At 44.2% G+C, this 19,019-nt stretch overlaps 1 protein-coding gene across 6 annotated transcripts in view; it reads right to left on the reverse strand.

Annotated features, from left to right (window-relative positions):
• Window positions 1-146: 146 nt before the first annotated feature.
• The window catches only part of BRD3 (bromodomain containing 3), a 39,154-nt gene continuing 20,281 nt past the window's right edge, over window positions 147-19,019 (reverse strand). For all 6 annotated transcript variants that reach the window (XM_031601824.2, XM_031601823.2, XM_031601820.2 and 3 more), the window contains exons 3-12: window positions 17,913-18,050; window positions 16,819-16,966; window positions 15,998-16,212; window positions 13,934-14,305; window positions 10,404-10,532; window positions 9,677-9,868; window positions 8,621-8,856; window positions 7,818-8,110; window positions 5,854-5,982; window positions 147-4,600 (exon numbers count right to left, since the gene is read on the reverse strand). In XM_031601824.2, coding sequence (XP_031457684.1) covers window positions 4,485-4,600; window positions 5,854-5,982; window positions 7,818-8,110; window positions 8,621-8,856; window positions 9,677-9,868; window positions 10,404-10,532; window positions 13,934-14,305; window positions 15,998-16,212; window positions 16,819-16,966; window positions 17,913-18,050 — 1,968 coding nt within the window. In that variant the 3' untranslated portion in view covers window positions 147-4,484. The remainder of the gene's footprint in view (window positions 4,601-5,853; window positions 5,983-7,817; window positions 8,111-8,620; window positions 8,857-9,676; window positions 9,869-10,403; window positions 10,533-13,933; window positions 14,306-15,997; window positions 16,213-16,818; window positions 16,967-17,912; window positions 18,051-19,019) is intronic.

Raw genomic sequence — 19,019 nt, forward strand, 5'->3', positions numbered from 1 at the left:
TTTCTTTTTATTATGAAAACAAAACAGATGCCCCAGGACCAGGGTCCATTACCAGTAACATCAAAGATTACTTCCTAACGTCTGTTCTTTTAAATTCTGTTGTGTTTGAGGCCAGCAATTTGCAATAAACAAGCTAAACTACTTACATTGACTTCTTTTTTTTTTTTTCTCTCTTCAGTAACTGACATTTACAGGAATATACTAGAAATGGCACTAAAAAGTTTTAAGAAAGAGAGTTACGGTAAATTTGCATGCACATCATACAGAAAAGTAACAGCTTTTGTTTTTAAATATTAAAAAAAAAAAAAAAAAAAGGAAAAAAAAAAATACAAACAGCGAATCTTTCTGGATTGGTGATGCCAGTAGCAGGGATGAGCTCCCAGCGACCTGTGCCAAACCCTAGAGCTGCTGGTTTCTTTCTTTCTTTTAAAAATGACGTTTAAAAAGATATGCAAATACCATTTCTTATTTAAAAAAAATGCACCCCGTTGTTTTTACAAGCAGAAAATGCTGCTCGTGTAACGAATCCTCAGCCCAGGTTTGCCTGCAGTCAGCCCCAGTGGGAACTGCCCACGTGTTGGAATACATCTTAAAATCCAGCACGAAAAAGGTGGTGGTTTCTCTTTGCTGCGCCCCAATCTCTTCCCCCAAAGCTCCAACCCCAGCTTTAAAAAAACGTCGTTCCTTTCAAAACAAATCCACAACTGGTCTAAAAGTCCCCAAAACGAAGAACTAACGAGGTCACTGCAGTCTGCTCCTACCACACAGCAATGGGAACAGCCCTCACTGCTACCTGTATATATACATGCACACGTGTGCCTGTGTGCATCTGTTACAAACAGCAGCTACAGAGCCACAAACCCTGTAGGTAGGAAAGCTTGGAATCACAGCAGTGCAAAACTGACAAGGTTTGGGCAGCAGGAAGCTGCTGTACCCAACAGATTTCCTCAGTGGACAAAGCAGGGCTGAGCCCTGGGGTGGGGGGTCTGGACACACTGAGCCTGCAGCTGATGGGCTGCCCAAAAGCAGGTTGACCTGACCATCAGAAAAAGCTCAGCCAGGTTTTAAAGGTGTAGAAATGCTGGTTGATGGGTCTGCTCCAAATAGGAATTTGTCAGAAAAACCAGTTTCAATAAAACAATAGACCTACGTGTACCTATGAAATCATACTGGTTTCAGAGAGATCTCCCCTGGAAAACAAAGTTGCAAAAATTTCAGTCGTTTTTATTCTGAAGTTTAAAAACACTATTTCAAATATTATTTATACATTTGATCACTTCTCCCAAGTGATGTCAGGAGGATGCCATGAAATGTCATGCCATACCAACTCAGATGTTCTATTCTTTCAGCTTCCAACTCAATTAAGGGCAGCTGCTACTTAATATGGACTGAAAACACTTCTTCTTTCCTGGAGAGGCTCTGATCTGCAGCTACAGAAGCATCGCTAATGGCATGTTGGGAGCTAAGTGCTACAAACAATAGGAAAGTGAGAGAAATGCTAAGAGCAACATTTTGCAGTGAAGTCACCACTTCTTTTTTTTCCTGGGTCAGAATGGATTTCTCCTGCAAGCTGCCATTTCGTGGGAAACATCTTCACTGCCATGAAAGCTTCTCACCCAGTGGAAGCTCAAGCCACCACCTGTGGGCTGCTCCCTGCATAGGAGCTGCTTCTGTCCACACACCATCAATGTGAGGTGATGGTTGCTAGCTCAAGTTAATGCACGTGGGAAGGGATTTCAGCAGGGAAAACCAGGAGCCTGTTTATCCATGCTGTCGTGGTACTGAAGTGGTTGCAATTACTTGAATTCAAATGCTGGTTAGTTTTGATAAAGCACATCTTAGACAATGGGTGAAACGCAGGTGGAAACCAAGCCATTATAAAAACAAACAACTAAGCTCTTAATTAGGTGTATATTACATCTCCTCAGAGTCAATTCTGAAAATATATTACTAAACATCTGCCTAGGGGAAGATTTTTTTTGTAAGGGTGGAATGAAAAAAAAAAAAAAATAGAGCAACTAAAAATAACTTTATTGTTAATGGAAAAATCATTCATTGCAGTAAGAATCAGAGCACCCCACAGCTCATCTGATCCCAACACGAAGGAAACTCCACCTGCAAAGACTTCCAGGGCTCCTGCCCATGGGCCCAGCACCCAGTGACAGCACAACGACACGAGGATGCTCTCAGCAGCAGAGCATCTTTCAGCTCTCAGCTGAAAAACGGCAGCTCCTTTCTACAGCAAACTCCAGAGAGCTCGTTATTGTCACTGCACAGAGACACAGAGCCAGGGCAGCTGTGTGACCTGAATGGCAGCCAGTGGTAGACCCTTCTGGGTACAGCCAGCAAGACCTCAGTTGATGGGCACAAAGTGACTGACAGCCACTCACCTACGTGAGAAATAAACATCGGTGCAATCTGCACCACTGGAGAGCTCAGCAGGGTGAGTTTTAGGGCTGACCCACAGCAGGGATGCAGCCATAGGGGCTGGTACTGGGAGGAGGAAAGGCGTAACTTTCTGTTAAACTCTGTATATTTTCTTTACAATAAAAAGCTAAAAAGTTAAGAATTTACAATAAATTTCTGCCCCTCAGATTACAAACTTTATATAGTTACAGAACTGCTGTTTTCCTAAAACTGGATTATAAAATGAAAAAAAAATCAACACTGTTTCACAAAAAATAAAATAAAATAAAAATGGAGAAGGGGAAAGACGAGTGGAAAAAACACAGACAACAAATAAGGAGTTCCATTAAGAAATTACATCTACCTGCACGTCTTCAAAATCTGTACAAAACAAGAAAGAAGGGGCTGGATTGAAAAGAGAGAGGACAGAAAACAAAACCCAAAGTGAACACACAAGACATGACAGAGCACCAGACGCACAACAGACTGGACCGTAGCACCTGGAGGTATAAAGTCCAGCGTATTTAAATAACATCTCTGTGTTCTTTTTAAATCTGGTTTGAACCATATTAAAAGTCTGCATTTCTGCTGGTCTTATTATTTTTAGTGAGTTTAAAATGACCAATGTGTTTAATAAATAAAATACTTCTATATACACGTGAGACAGAGAAAACGGAGTGTATTGCAGCAGTGCAGGTGAAAACATTAGGCTGACTTGTAAGAAATTGCTAGCCTTAAAAAAAACTGTCTTCCCCTCATCCTCACCCTTCCCTCCCCCCCCCCCCTCCCCATTTTTTTTTTCCCTTATTACTATAATTGAGGTAAACACTTCAGGATCTGGAAACCTGCACCCTGCATGACACAGAAGTAGCATTCCCTTTCTAGGAGCTCATTGCAGATACGAAGATAAAGGGTGGGAAAGAAACAAACGAAACCAAAAAACAACCAACAAAGCACACAACCAACATCCCTCTCTGAGTCCCCTGCCAGCTCAGCCTCAGCTGGAGCTCGAGTGCTCTTTTATTTTAAGCCCAGACTGAGGTGCTTGTCATGGAGAAAGTACTTAAGCATGTGTCTAATAATGAGCACATGGCTCGTCTTGGTCACTGCAGGGAGCATCCTTGAGGCCCAGCTGAGTACTTGCAGCCAGGAGATGTTTTCAATTAAAGCACAAACTTTCAGAGAGAATGTCAATTTCCTGGAAATTATCTATTTGATGTTAAAAATAACATTCCCAAGAAACTCGAGTATCCTTTGCTCCCTTCTTACCAACACATTCCCGAGGAAAAAGGAAATTTGGAGTACTAGAAATCACACATACAAATTTTTCTATTGCTCACGTGCTGAGAATTAAACTCATGCTTAAACACCTTCCTCAACAGGTGCCTATGCCTCCACCAACATTAACAAAAATGTTAGCAATCCACAGTACGTTAGATTTCTTTTTGTTTCTTCTGCTTTTATGTAAAAAAAGATGATAGCATCTGACATTTTCATCACACCGTAGACTTTGAGATTAAGAATGCTAGTGCTAATAAACAAGTACACCAACTAGTTCAAAAGCTAACATCTTTTAGATACAGTACCATTTTACAGATTTCTTTAAAGATTTTTTTTTTCCCCTTGTGTGAGCCAGGTGGGCTGATTTAAAAGAGAACAATTTGGGGAGAAGGAAGGGGCAGAAGGGAGACGTACTACAAACTCTGCAGAAACCTACTAGCCATCTCCTGCAAAGAGTTCCAAGTTCTTCCATTTTCAACCAAATTCCTTCAGTAAAAGTGTATTTTAGAGACTTTATGCAAAGGGAACTGCTTGCCATAAAGTCTAGTCGCACACATGCAAAGATCTTCGACCTATTCATAAAAAAAAGCGCCCCTGAAAAATGGAAGATACCTTTTATAACACTGAATTAAAACAAACAAAAAAAACCAACAAAAAGTCAGAGAGGAAGAAAAACAAACAAACAAACACCTGACCACCGTGGAACAAGAGCAGTACTTTAAGGAGAGAAAGGGACACTGCAGAGCATCGGTGAGGGTGATGTCCATTCTGTGTTGTTTTGTGTAAGTGTCCTTAGCTCATTCTGAATCGCTGCTGTCTGAGCTGGAGCCACTGGAGCTGCTGCTGCCTGACTCGGAGGAGCTGCTGCTGCTGAGCCGTGAAGGGCCCCCAGAGGGAGCAGAGCCAGATTTCTCTGCGGGAAAGAAGGCAGCAAAGTGGTAACTTCCAAGGAGCTGAACTCAATGGAGAAAAAGTTTGCCAATGGCTTTTGTCATCCACAGCTTCATTCACGGCTTCGTTTTGCCTGGACAGTTTATTGACCCACTGATTTTGTTCCAGCTGGAACAATGCCCAGCCAAGGGGACAGCAGGGTTTCTAATGCTGCAGGTGGCCATGAAAGTTTGGGCCCTGCATTGGAGTCCCATGGAGGGCACTGCAGTGCTCCAACGCAGGGCCCAAACTTTCCTGGCTGCCAACAGCTGTAATGTGCTCATGGCAAGGTGGCACAGAGTGCCCAGGCAGCTGTTCTCACTGCCTGTTGTGATTCAGGGCAAGGTGGAAGCAGCTCAATCTGCACTGGAATAACCTTTCATCCCATCTTTCACGCTACTGCACTGTGAGGTGGCTTTTTCAATCCCACAATGGAGGAAAATCACCTATTAAACATGCTGTGGTACTGGTTTGGATTATGGTACTGGTTTACTGTGATACTGTGTGAACAACCCTGCAGAGACCAACAGAGCAGCACACCTGCCTCTGAAGTTTGAATCACCTCTAGGACAGGTCCTGTTTACCACCAAGAGGAGTTTCCAGCAGGACAGGGATCAGAGCAAACCCCAAAGAGGAGCTCAGGTGCCCAGCAGTAACTTGCTGTGCCCACACCAATGACAGACTGGGGGAACTCCCATAGATAAGACTGGAGCACCTCCCCTATGAGGACAGGCTGAGGGAGCTGGGCTTGTTCAGCCTGGAGAAAAGAAGGCTGCGGGGTGAATCATTGCAGCATTTCAGTACCTAAAGGGAGCCTGAAAACAGGAGGGGAATCAACTCTTTGAAAGGGCAGATAACTGCAGGATGAGGGGAAACAGTTTGAAGTTGAGGGAGGGGAGATTTAGGTTGGATGTCAGGGGGAAGTTCTTTACAGAGAGAGTGGTGAGGTGCTGGAACAGCTGCCCAGAAAGGCTGTGGATGCCCCGTCCCTGGAGGTGTTCAAGGCCAGGTTGGATGGGGCCCTGGGCAGCCTGGTCTAGAATTAAATGGGGAGGTTCGTGGCCCTGCATGTGGCAGGGGGTTGGAACTTCATGATCCTTGAGGTCCCTTCCAACCCAGGCCATTCTGTGATAAGCCCAAGACTACACAAAGGCAGTAGGTTTGCCTTAGTGAAGACGACTACCTGCACACACAAATTTTCAGGCATCAGCAGCACAGCAGAACCACAGCCATTACCTTTCTTTGCAGGTTTCTTGTTGTTGTTTAACTGCCCACTGACATCCTGTAGCCGTTTTTCTAGTTCTTTCTTCTTTTCCTGAGCTAACTCCTCTTTAGACTTTGCTGCTTGCTTTTTTCCACTTGCAGCTGTGGAAGAGGAACATACAATTTCTGAAACCATATTGTTGAGGGTGAAGAAAAGAATGAAAGAATGGACATCGCTATTTTACAGGGCACGTAAGTCTGTGCAAAGGCTTTGCAGTGAAGCTGCTAAGATCAAGTGACCACGTAGCAACTACACATCTCAGGTAAAGGACAACACATGAAGCTGCCTAGATCAGCCACCATCATCCTGTAACACACACTTTTTGAGAGAGACCTTCTGGAAAGTGTTTTAGAAGATGGAAATATCCATGTAATAACCTTGTGGTCACAGGTTACTTACCAGCTAGTTTTATGGTCAATAGTTACACATTTGTTATTACAGAATTTTACATGGGTTTTCTGCCCTGTAAAATAAAAGTGTCCCATTAAATGTTGTCAGGAGGAAGCAGCTGCCATTAGAACTCAAGACACCTCACGTGAGAATTGATTGCTTTAAGTTGCTTTAAATATAAAACAAAAGCAGAAATTAAAAACCAGCAAAGGCTGGCAGACAACAGGAATGTAGCTGCCTCGGTCAGGACGGAAATGGAGAGGAGTAGCAGCAGTGCTAATGCTTCTGAGCAGAAGAAATATCACTCACAAGAGTAATTGAACACAGGTGTTGGCCAGTATCAGAAGCAGACGGGAGCCAGATATTTTGCCTGATCCAGCAAGGAAATGCCTATATTTCTGCACACTGCTTTCAAGCAACTTTTTTTTTTTTTTCCTTTATATGGAAACTGGAAAGCAAAGTCCTAAGAGGGTGCCTGTGAACACTGAGCACCACAATAGGCAGCAGAGAGCAGGAGGGTGTGGGGAAGGTCGTGCATCAGCGTGGTGCCTGCTGACCAAGCACACAAGCTCAGGGCATACTGGGCTCAGAGCAGTGGACAGACAGACATCTCAGGCCATGTGTTACTCCAAAGCAAAAGGATGCTTCTAGTTCTTAGAACTCTGGAAAATGCTTTCCTCAGCTACTCCAGAATTAAAGGACTTGGGGGGGAAAGAAGAAATCAAACCAGTGTAGTAAAAAAGCAAAAAGAAGGGTCAAAGCCTGAGCTTTGCTCAGATGACCTAGAAGTCCTGTGGTACCAAAACAGAGGTGCTCTGCATGAGTTGTGAGTAGCTTCTGTGTTATATTCTTACCAGAACAACTTCCCTCTTAACCTATAAGCAGACAGGCTGACCAGCACCACCTCAGCTAAGTGACATGCAACAGCTATTTGGCTGGGGCTCAGTTCTCAAGGGGCTACAATTCACTCTGTGGTTGAAGCACAGAAAAGCCTGTACCATACTGCACAGTACATGCACCTCCTTATCTCCTCCTTATCACATTATGATATGGTAAGCAGGGCAGGTAGGACTAGCAGTTTTGTGGCAAGCATACAACTCGGACACATCCAGAATCCTTAGCTTACCCAAGTAAATGTGTGCAATTCATTCATTTCTTTGGTCGTTTGGGATTCAAACAACACTTCCTTCCTTCTTAATTAGATGATAAACTACTCAGGGTAAGAAACTGATCCTTCCACATATATGCATGTTACGCACAACATAATGAGACTGAAACTGCATTGCTTGTCTAGAATGTAGAAGGCACTAAAGACATCACACAGGTCTTGCAGAGGAATACAGTGATCCCTCCAAGTCTCCATGTGAGGGCCATATATGAAGAAAAAAACACCCAAAATTCTGCTATTTTCTCAGGTAGAAAAAAAAATCTCTAAAAATCCCAGTCATCGCATACCCACAAGATGAGAATCCCAACACACATGCCCTGAGTCCAAAGCTGAGCCCAAGGGCTCGTGAAGGAATGCGTGCCCCAAGAGGTAACTTACAAAATGGTTTCCTTTGTTTTTTCTGTAAACAAGATTTCACGTATCTCTCCAGTTCTCGCAAAGTTGTGGGCTTCAAGGTTTCAAAATCTATTTCTATCTCATCAGGATTGGAGTCCCTGAGGGAAGGTTCTCGTGACTGGATGATGTGCACCACTCTGCCCAGCTTCTCCCCAGGCAGGCGGTTGATGTCCAAGCTGAGCTGTCGTTTCTCATCATAGGTCATGGGCAGGCCTTCCTCCTCCTCATCCGAATCATAGGTTGCAGATGCCTGTTTTCCTCCTTTCTTGGGCTGCCTGGGGAGATTGGCAAACATGGAAACATTCATGGGTATATAAGGAGCAATGAACTCTTTCTTCTACTCCCCTGTAACAAACACCCCAATGCTTTTGGCTTTGAACCTCTAGCCAGATAGCTTGAACAGCACCACAACTTTTGAAAAAGTTCAGAAATTTGAGATAAGCTGTTCTACTCCAATTATATTTTAGTGCTGAGAGACATGACAACAAGCCGAAGAAGCAGCAGGGGAGCAGAAACAAAACAGCATGTTATTGCTGGCTGGGTAAAAAGGCTAAACCTTATCTGAGAACAACTGGGCAGGGATTCTGAAAGAGTCAGAGAGTGGAAATGTGATGGCTGTGCTGCCAGCCCTAACTTGAAAACTCCCAGAAGCTGTCTGTAATGGAGACACTGTTCGATGCTGACAACTGAGCTTCACCAGGGAACAACAGAACAGGAGGGACAGAACTGGGCTGAGAGCTCTTTGTGTTCCCACTTAAGGGAATTTGCAGGAGACAAGCTCTCACCTGCTAGCTGTGGTCGTGCTGTTTGCCTTTTTAGCTGGGGCTTTCTTCTGCTGGGTTTGCTTTGGTGGTTGAGACACCTTAGGCTTCTTCTCCTCCTCAGCTTTTACTTTGTGCTTTTCCTTTTCCTTCTCTTTGTCTTTCTTTTTCTTCTCTTTTTCCTTCTTCTCTTTTTTTTTCTTTGGTTTGTTCACTGGTGCTTGTGACAACGCAGCTAGCTGCTCATGGACTGCCTTTAGCTGGAAGAGAATAGTGAAAAAATAAATCAGACTTCAAGGCAAGATGATTGATGCCTCCACATACTCTTCCCTCCACGTCCTGGACATGCAAGTATATCTTAAAGTTAGTGAGCCTAAGACTGAACTTAGAAAACTCTGATTTGAAGTTCTTTAAAGAATGCAGTGCAGCTGTGCAGAAGCTAACTGATGTGAAAACTTAATTCTTGCCTCATAAGAGGCAAATAAAATACTTAATAGCTTTGTCTAGAGTGCTGACAATGTGGGCTCTGAAATGCTAGGTTTACTTCCTAAGTTTCCTACTACCTCTGAGACACTGGATAAGGTACTTTATTAATGCTTGGTTATATTACAGCAGCACACGCAACCACTGCAGCAACTTGCACTGTCCATGTGCATAATAAGAAAAGCTATGGCTTATGGTCTTGCAACCACAGCAGTCAAAATAACTTATTCTATGGAGTACACAGTGAAAACTTCTCACAGGAAGCTTGTGACAGATTCTGTTGTGCTTGAGCTCTCATACTAAATGGATCTCTCAGTGCTTCCCAGACTCCTCCTGTTGATGGTGGCAGAATACTCTGGGATGCCCAGAAAGAAGCCCAGAGCATCAGCACTGAGAATGGTTATCTCAAAGAAAATTAACATTGGATCAAAAATGCACTAATTATTTCCCTGCTGAGAGCTTTCCTCTTTGAGCTGGCAGGAGGAGTGATCTCCCTGCTGCATCTCAGGCTAGCTGGGATTTTTAAAAACAAAATTAAATCCTCCTTCCTGCTAAGCCTTTTCTACTGCAGACACACAGCTTGGCCACTACAGTAACCTGCTCCTGGAGCTCTGCCAGCCGAGTTGCTCGCTCTTCTTCGGAGTCTGAGCTGTCTGAGTCAGAAGAGCTCTCCTCACTGCTGTGGCTGCTCTCTGTGCTTTTGCTCACAACTGGTGCTGTTGGAGGAGGAGGAGGAGGGGCCTCCGCAGGCTCGTCGGGCATCTTTGCAAACCTCATCTCAAAGACATCCTACAAGAAAGAGGGAAAAATTGGTGACGAAGGAGCCTCACCCACAAAGATCTCATTCTGGTCTTTCAAACACAGCAGACACATTGCCATAGATCAGGGTCTTACTAAATAAGACCCTGCACTAAATAAGGTGCTGTAATAATGAAAGATGATGAGCACTCCAGAACGTGGACTGAAATCATCATAGTAAGAGATAGGGGAGCTATCTTTTGAGGGGCAAAGCTCAAGGCTTACCCAAGAGATGGCAGGGGAAGTTTTCTGAATCTCCACATTTTGTGGCCCAAGAAAGCATTCCCATTATTCTATATGCCAATGATTGTAAAATTTTAAGAGTGGGATGTGGCACTGGGCTATGCCATGTGCAGAGCATGACATTTCTGCAGCAGAGGGCATGAAAAGGCTCTTTTCAAGGGCTAAAGGAATCACTGACTCACCCTTGATGATGCCAAGAGCAGATCCATGCTTGGATCTCTGAATGGACACCTCATAGCTGAGCTAAACAGACCCAGAAAGATGCATTTAGCTACACCTTTACCTGGAGCTTCCTGGCCATGGCTACCACTTCGTGGTCTGGAGGATTGTACTTGTAACAATTAGAGAACATTAACCGAATATCTGCTGCAAAACCTTGTGCATCCTGGTATTCCCGACTGTCCATCTTTTTCTGCAAGCAAAGAAGCCAAAGGAGAAGGGGAGATAAAGCCATAAACAAAAGACATTTGTAACAATTGCATGGAGGACACGTGCATCATGGAGAGAGCTCAGAACAGCTTCAAAAATCACATTTCTCTAAGAGAACAGGAGTTTGATCAGTTTCCAAATAACATTTAGAGTCGCTGCTTTTTAAAAAAAAAAAAGTAAACAAAAACCAGACAACTAAAGCTAATATAATTCCACAATAGTTTAAATTCTCAGAATTCTAAATTTGGGTTATTTTCTTTGTTTTTAAACAATACTATGCAAGTTTGTCAGTGCCCACAGTTTGTTAGAGAGCCATTTAGAGAATGTTTACTAGACCAGAAACTAATGTAAGTAAAGCAAAGGACAAAAGGACAAGAAGTCAGAGTTACAACTAAAGGAGTCCCTCAGCATGAATTTCTACATGCTGCTTGGGTATGTTTACTGCATAAATCTGAAAAGGCAGAAAAGATGGTTAGGCACCCAGTCTGCCTAACACAAAGCATCATTTCTCTTGGTGATGTCTACAGCCAGACAGGCACTTAGACTTCAGCTACAAAACCAACTCTTGATTTAATAAAGCCCAACTGAGAGATACAGAATGGATACAGAATTTGCCCTTTATGAATCTGTGCCTAATGTTATTTTCCCACTGTAGTGAGGGTAAGTATCAGGGCTAAATATTTGCACCTTGATCCTCTCATTTTCCAGCTCTCACCTTCATGCACTTCTCTTGCTGGCTGGGACTGAATGACTTGGTTTAGAAAACAATTCACAGCATTCCTCGTACTTAATTGATTTTATGCATGTATTACTACCACATATACAATCTTAGCTCCAATTACTCCTTCCAAAAGGAAATTTAAAAAAGGTTAACACTAGATTTCATTTGCATTTTAAAGAGATTAAAGAAACTCATTGCTTGCAGGCCTCCCTTTTGTATGCCTCATGCATCTGCATCCCCCAGTGATGGGAAGGGGCTGCCTGACAGACAGGCTGCAGATGGGATGGACAGATTCATCCTCCATCACAGCAGAAGGCTCAGGGTCTGCAGCTCACACCTAAAGTCTCAACCCAAGCAAAACTCCCACTTGCCCAATGGAAGCAACAGACATTTCACAGCTCCACCGTAGATACTGGAAACACCTTGAATCATTGCAACGAGTGCTGAAGCTGCTCTGGTTCAGAATAAAGCAGAATTTCACCTCTGGGGATGCAGCTCTGGAGGGGTGTGCAGGCAGGGCAGTGACACTCCTGCAGCATCTCACCTCACTGTACCACAGCAAGATGCCTGTCAAACTTGTGTCACGAGAGCTCATTTCCTTGGTAAAATAAAGGAGAATCCTCTGAACCGCAGCACAGAGATGGAAAGGGAATCACGTCTGTGCCTCTCCTGTCTGAAGCAGTGCTGGCCTTGTTTGCAAAGCATCTCAGGCCAATTCCAAAGCAAAACAATACGTTCAAACGAAAGGGGCCATTTATTCTAAAATACATCTTTCTTCACGAAAGGCCTTTTTGATACGCTGCAATTGTTTGGCACGCTCAACAGCTGATTACAGCCTGTGAAATACATTTCAGCATCTAAGGCTTTGCTTTCATCCAAAACCAACAGTTTCATAGCCCAACATTTTAATCTGTGGATTTTTTTTTTTTTTTTTTTTTTTTTGCCTTCTTGTAAAGAAAAATTAACTTGATAAAAGAAAACGGATTTTAAAGTTATGCAACAAAATATATTTGGGCTATAAACTCATTTTGAGATATTCAGCTGTTTAACAATTTTTTTTTCCCCCCACATTTACAATGGCAAATCAGAAATCATAGAGAGCAGGACTGGAAGGCTGGGAAGGCAGCTAGAAAAATCTTATTTCTCTCAGCAATCAATTGTATTGTTCAGTATCCTTTAATGTTCAGAAATGTTTCCTAATGCCTAGACTCTGCTGCTTTAAAATAAGCCTTGTCCTGCCCACAAAGGATGAAGAGCAAACATTGTTCCCACCCTTCCTGCATCAATCTTTTACAAGTTTGAAGGCCTAATACGGCCCCTTTTCATCTTCTCCAAGGACCTCACAGCACAGCAAAATGGAAACCTGGGGTCTTCCTCTCTCAGCAAAATATCAGTGAGGCACGAGTGCTCCAGCTTCCCAAACTACTGCGTTCAACTCAGCCCTAATCCCACCTTCTCACCACTTGTTTCAGGCTCCCACTTCTTGCCTGCAGCTCAACTCACCCTTCTTACTCTCATCTCCTCCAAGGAAAATGCTGCAGGCCTTTAGCAAAGCTTGGGTAAAACCCAATCAATAATAATCAGGACTTAGATAACAGCTTCCAGACATCTGCTCTCTCAACAGCCCTGCAAGGCAGGTTAAGCATTAGTCTCTCCGTTTTATGGTTGGAAAAACAAAGGCACAGAGCCGTGGGGAAACTTGCCAAAGACCATGGCATCAGGGCAATTAATAACTCAGACACCAACTCTTTATCTAGTCCTCAGCACAGACCGTGATGACTATTCTCTCACCACCTTCAAACAGAGAAGCTGCAGTAAGAACCACAGCAGCACCACAGCCAAATGGCACAGCACACCAGAGCACTGCACAATGCTTGCCAAGGAACATAGAAGGAACCAGGAGTCAGCCAGGCTTTTGAGACAATCCCACACAGTGGCCAAGTTGGGTGCACAGCTCATCCTGGCATGCTCCTGAAAGCCAGCAAACACACCTTAACTTTCTGCACGCAGAAGGGAGTCTCACCTCCACCAACACCGATTCCAATGGATAAGCATAAGATGGGAACTAGAGTAACACAGCTGTTCTCCACAGATATTCAGAAGGAACTCAGAGAGAAACTTCCCAGTCTTCTGAGAAAAACATATTGAATATTGGACCACACTAAGCTAAGGTCCTGAAGAGCAAAGCTTGAACCACATAAGCATCACATCATTTCCTCCCCTCACCTAAGCACCAGTTGATCTTCACGTTCCAGCTGGAATTGCTCAGTGTAAGCCTATCTAGACCAACATCATGCCAACAAGTAGCCAGGCAGCAGCTTCTGGAAATGGGATACTATCAATTGAATCCTATGAAATACAGCACCTCTTCTTCTGAGTGCAACATAATCCCAATGACACGAGTTTAAACAGCTGGACTATTCACAAAGAGGAGAGGATGCCATACAGCCTGCTTTGTAGGGCAGAAAAAAGACATCCCAGGTCATGGGGAAAAAAAAAAAAAAGGAGAGGGTAAGGAAACAAAATATAAAAATATCCAGATAACATCCAAAATGGTTTTCATTTTCCACCCTTGTCCCTTCCCTCCCCCACCAGAAGGAGTCAGTCCTCTGCAACCAGAGGGCTGAGATATCCTGCAAAAGAGGTGGTAAGTGTAGACGTACTTTAACAGTACTGAGATCCATGGGGTGTTTGATAATATCGTGATAGTCATGTAATTCCAAGGCCTCTGCATCCACGGGCTTGTAAAAGGGCCACGCATAGGCTGCATGCTTCTTCGAAAGCATCTCCTTGAGAATGCTGTCACAGTACTTGAGGTGCTCAGACAGTTTGCCCTTCTTTCCTGCGTGCTGGGGGACCTCTCCGTCCTCAAGGTCTTTCTTTGGTGGTTTGATGGGCCGGCCGCCGCTCTCCCGCCGAGCGATGATTTTGGCCTGTTTGGGGTCTGAGAGGGGCGTGGGGGACTCGCTCCTGCTGGCAGTGATCACAGAGGTGGTGGGGGTGGTCGTGTCTGCTTTCCGCTTCACTCCCTTTTTCTGAAAGGGCAAAATGGGGAGAGCTGATGAGTGCAAGCCCGGTTCTCACACCGACCTAGCAGAAACCTAGCACGATTCATCCTCATTGCTGAGATCTGCCTGTCCTCTGACAGAAAACGTGATCGTTTCACTGGGATGAATGGGACTTGTGACTAGAGGCTGCAACGCGCAATTCAGTGACGACGGCATGATGCATTACTGCATGTCATCTGAGCCACAGTAACCAGCCATCTGCACATCTCCAACCCAACCCCAAACAGGATGCAAAACACGTAAGCTCTATATATTTCACTGAGATTTAAACTAAGGACTCTTACCTCATGTTTGCCAAAGGAAAGGAGTGCGCCCAGTCGATTACTGCAGCTCAGCTGATGCATGGTGACTTAGTAAGTGTCAGTAACTTAACCACATGTCTGAGTCCCCAGTGGCAGGATCAGGCTATAAGTTCTGAACCAAAGCATATTAATCACCAAAGACCTATGAGCCTTCACTCCCTTTTACTTAGTGAATGTGCTAAGGTAGATTGTTATGGACAAGAGTTAAGAGTTTAATGATTTTGCTTCGAGCAAATGAAACACACATCCCACGTTAATTCGAGCTGTTACTGTTCAGTCAGTTCTTTCTTTTGCTCCTATGAAGGAGCAACTCTGGAGGAAACAAAAAAAAAAAAAGGAAAAAAATAAAATAAAATGGTCCCCAAGGAAATCTAAGGCAAGTCTTAAGTAAATCCCAAGCAGGATTATCTTTGCAGTACATATTTGCATATTTTCGCTTTTGGGTTCATCCTTCAGTTTTAAAACTAAAGTGATTCTCAGAAGGAAATTATTTGGTCAGACACTGTTACGAAACAGGCTTCTGAGGAGGACAGCATTGCTGCGAGATCAGATTTACAACATCCTTAAGTAATTCCCAGCCTGTAGGGTGAAATAAGGAAAAAAAAAATTCCGTGGCTCTACTGGCCCACGCAACCTCAAATCAGGAATGCCAATGCTTCTGCACTTAAATTCTTATTTTAGAGTAAAAAAATGTTACCTAAACTATGTTTTATCTCTTTTTAAAGTAATATACAGCTTGCTAGGAAAATTCCAATTATTTAAAGCAACATTTTCACTTACATGTAAATTAACATAGCAAAACACCTTTTGACACCTCCCAGAAGGTTACTCAGTAAGGAAGACAAAATTAATGTACCCAAAACCTGCAGGCAACACCAATCTCCTCCAGCTGGAGTGACAGGCTTGTCTTGAACTGGTTTACAGCAGAAAGAAACACTCCTCGTGCTGGAGTGTGCAAATCTTAAAGGAACAGTCCCAGGAAAAAAATCAGAGATTCAGTTGGAGGGAAAAGATGCTTTGGGTAACATAGACCAAAATGGGAGAAATCTCCAATAGCCTTCTGATTCATGAAGCATCAGCACTGGCTAAGGCTATGGTCAGATAAGAGCTTGTAATTGAGTTGGAGCAATTACAGTCAATACCACCTGAGTTGGGGTGTGGTAAAACTGGCAAAACTTTGCCCAACCCAACAGCAAGCACTCATCTGAGCACATCCCAAAGGGACAACGATGGCCAGAGAAGCAAGGAGTCAAATGCAAAGAGAAATACTGCATGTAACCAGCAGCGAGGGGATGAAATTAAAGCACTGCTTAGCAATATTGCTTTGTGAAGAGGAAGAGATTCAAGCTCTGTTTACCTTGACTACCGGCGGCGTAGGAGGAACCACGGGCATTATTGGAGCAGCAGGAGGAGGGGGAGCGGCGGCAGGGGGGGCAGTGACAGGTGGGACATTAGCAGTGATGGTTGGCACAGGGGTGGCAGCGATGACCGGCGTCTGGGACACGGCTGGAGGGACGCTCTGGAACGGGGCCGGCGGGGAGACAGAAGACACGGCCACTGCTTGCTGTGCTCCTTTCAAAGGACAAAGTGAAAACACGTTGTGACGTACCGATGGTTACAAGTGCTGACATGATATGGGGAACAAAGTGACAGTGGTGCTGCTGTACTGGGCAGTCAGGGGCTTGGCAAAATCGGTCCCCAATTCAAGGCCATAGGAAGAGCATATAGGACACTGAGTGAGATTTGCCTGCTGCTGTTACTCAGGGTCCAACAAGAACTGGAGAATCAATCACTGACCTGAGTCTTCCTATCATGAGCTGCAGGCCAGCCTGCAAGCAAAAAACGCACCACACCTACGCATGTCTACCTCCCTCAGCTCTCTTTGCCTTGGTTTCTTCTTTGCATATAGAAAGCAACAGCACTGCCCTCCCCCAGTGATGTATCCATCTGCACAGCACATCACAGATACTCGTGTGACAAACAGAGAGTGGCAGTAAGACAGACAAGGTCTGGAACACTGGGTGTTGGTTATCTAGCCATCTCTCACTCCACTGCTCTGTTGGACTGCACAACTCCTTTCCCAGTCTCCTCACCATCTGCAAAATCACGCAGCTTGGAACACGGGTCAGAACTTAGCAACAGGCTTGTAACATTTACTGACACCAGATAGGGAAATACCTGCACTCTGTGTGCCCACTGATGGTTTACGACCTTTGCCTTTAGGAACTGGGGGTAATAATTCGACTTCCTCCTGAGGCATCTGAGCAACCTTCTGCAGAAATATCTTCTCAAGGGCTTGGGCCATAAGGACGATGTCATCTGTGGGCTGCAGGAAGAAGACAAGCCTGAGCTGTGTCATCCACACATCAGAAAAAGATCACACTTCGAAATCCCCAATGACGCTGCCCTTCAAATAAGTGATGGTGTCCAATGCCCTGACAATAAACAGATCAGCTCTTTTCTCTCCTTGCATGCAGCTCTCCTGCTCTTCTAATCTAGTCTAGAATGTAATAATCACAGCCTTTAAATGCACTGCATCCAGAGAGTATCAGGACTTCCAGCAGAAGCCCAATAACTAGCATCAGTGTGGAAGCAGAAAACTGGAACAGATGAGCCATCCTCCCTCCTTTCCAACAGGTCCTAGAGAAGAGTGCAAACATATAGCCTGTGGTTCAAACTAATTAATTTGTTTATTTCAACTTGCTTTCCAGCATGGGTCAATGATGACAAACCATTGCAACAAACAAATACCAGCTTTTAACAACCTAACAAAGTAGCAAATAAGACAAATCCAAAACAATAATATGCAATTTAAAGATGTGTAAGTATGAATGAGATACAGCAGAGGACGGAGTTATGCAGCTTACTGAACTGCTCTCTGCAGGAGACGGTGTTTACTGCTAGACAACTAGTGCAACACAGCATTAATAGCCCACAAAACACCTGCAGAGTATTACACAAACTTCAGCTCATCCTGAAGAACTCCTAAATGAAAATAAAAGGAATCAAAAACTTGCTATGCAACTCCAAAACAGAAATATGCATATAATTTCAAGGCACAATTGCCATTTTAACAACTGCAAGGGAAGAAAGATATGGCAGAAAGACAGCTCTGTGCACGTCAAGTAATGCAGTTCCAACTGGCAGCATCTTGAACCCTTGCAAGGAGGGCCTGCAGCACAGAGGAGATGCCCTGTTTAAAACTTGTGCTGTAACAACTGTGTTTTTTTCCTAGGCAGTGTCCCAGCTAAGTGCTTGTCTAGGCTTTTTACCTTGTTATAAATATAACAATTTGTAAACATGGTGTTGAAATCCTGCATACATTCACTGGCACTCCAGTAATAGTTATGTTCCAGGCGTTTCTTGATAGTCCCCATGTCCATGGGGTTTTTTATTATTTTGTGATAATCCTGTTGGAGAAACAGGGAAGATGTTACATCTCCTGACACGAGAAAAAAAATGCACTCACATCTCTCTCTACTCCCAGCTTTCTCCTCACACCCCCCGCCCCAAAACACACATCCCCATGTTTCTGTGCAAAATGCAAATACCATTTTTACTTCTATTTTTTAATTCACAGCCTATCATTACTATGAACTTAATTACAAAGCATCAGAACCCCCTCTGTAACAGCGAGCTTTTCCCAGCTCCCCCAGTACACACTCTAACTCACATATAAATGCCAACTTGGACACGACCAGCTTTGTGTAAGGACAGCTGGGCAGGGAAGGTAGTAACAGCAGTATGTGGAAGAAAACATGCATTCTGAGCAGCTCTACCTTAAGCTGTTTGCAGCCTCAAACCCCTTAGTGAGGCTGTATGTGGTTCAGATGATGAAGGCTGGCACACTTTAAAGCCAGCTAACACCGCAGTGATGCGATTCACACTCACATAGGACCAGAAGCAGGGGTAACAGGGATAGCACTAACTTCGGCTGGCTGTTCAGTTTAACTGGGGACTGGCAGCAATTTGGGAAACAGCATTCCTGCCTGCCTTACTATAAGACTGTCTTTAGACACTCAGCACTTCCAGAAGTTTATCAGTGGCATCACTGGCTAAAGACTGCGCTGAAATTTCCAACGACTCTCTTGAAATTGCCTCCAAAGGATTCCATGTGTTAACCTAGTTTCTCTCTGGGCTGGACTCAAGCATTTGCAGAGGCTGTGATTAGTCTGGAGACACTCTAGGCACGCGAGGTTATATGCTGTAATTTTCTCATTGCGAAGCGAGGCAGCAGTGCCTCTCACTGCATGTGAACATGAAGCCACACACAGCCCCTGGCCACTCTCTGGAGCAACCTGAGAAACCCTTTTTTTTTTCCAGGCAAGGCACACTAGGACAGAAAATGCAATCCTGTCGGTTACTGGGCTTGTGCAGAT

This window comes from Phasianus colchicus, chromosome 19, assembly GCF_987193195.1.
Source record: "Phasianus colchicus chromosome 19, bPhaCol1.hap1.1, whole genome shotgun sequence".
NCBI classification, from domain to species: domain Eukaryota; kingdom Metazoa; phylum Chordata; class Aves; order Galliformes; family Phasianidae; genus Phasianus; species Phasianus colchicus.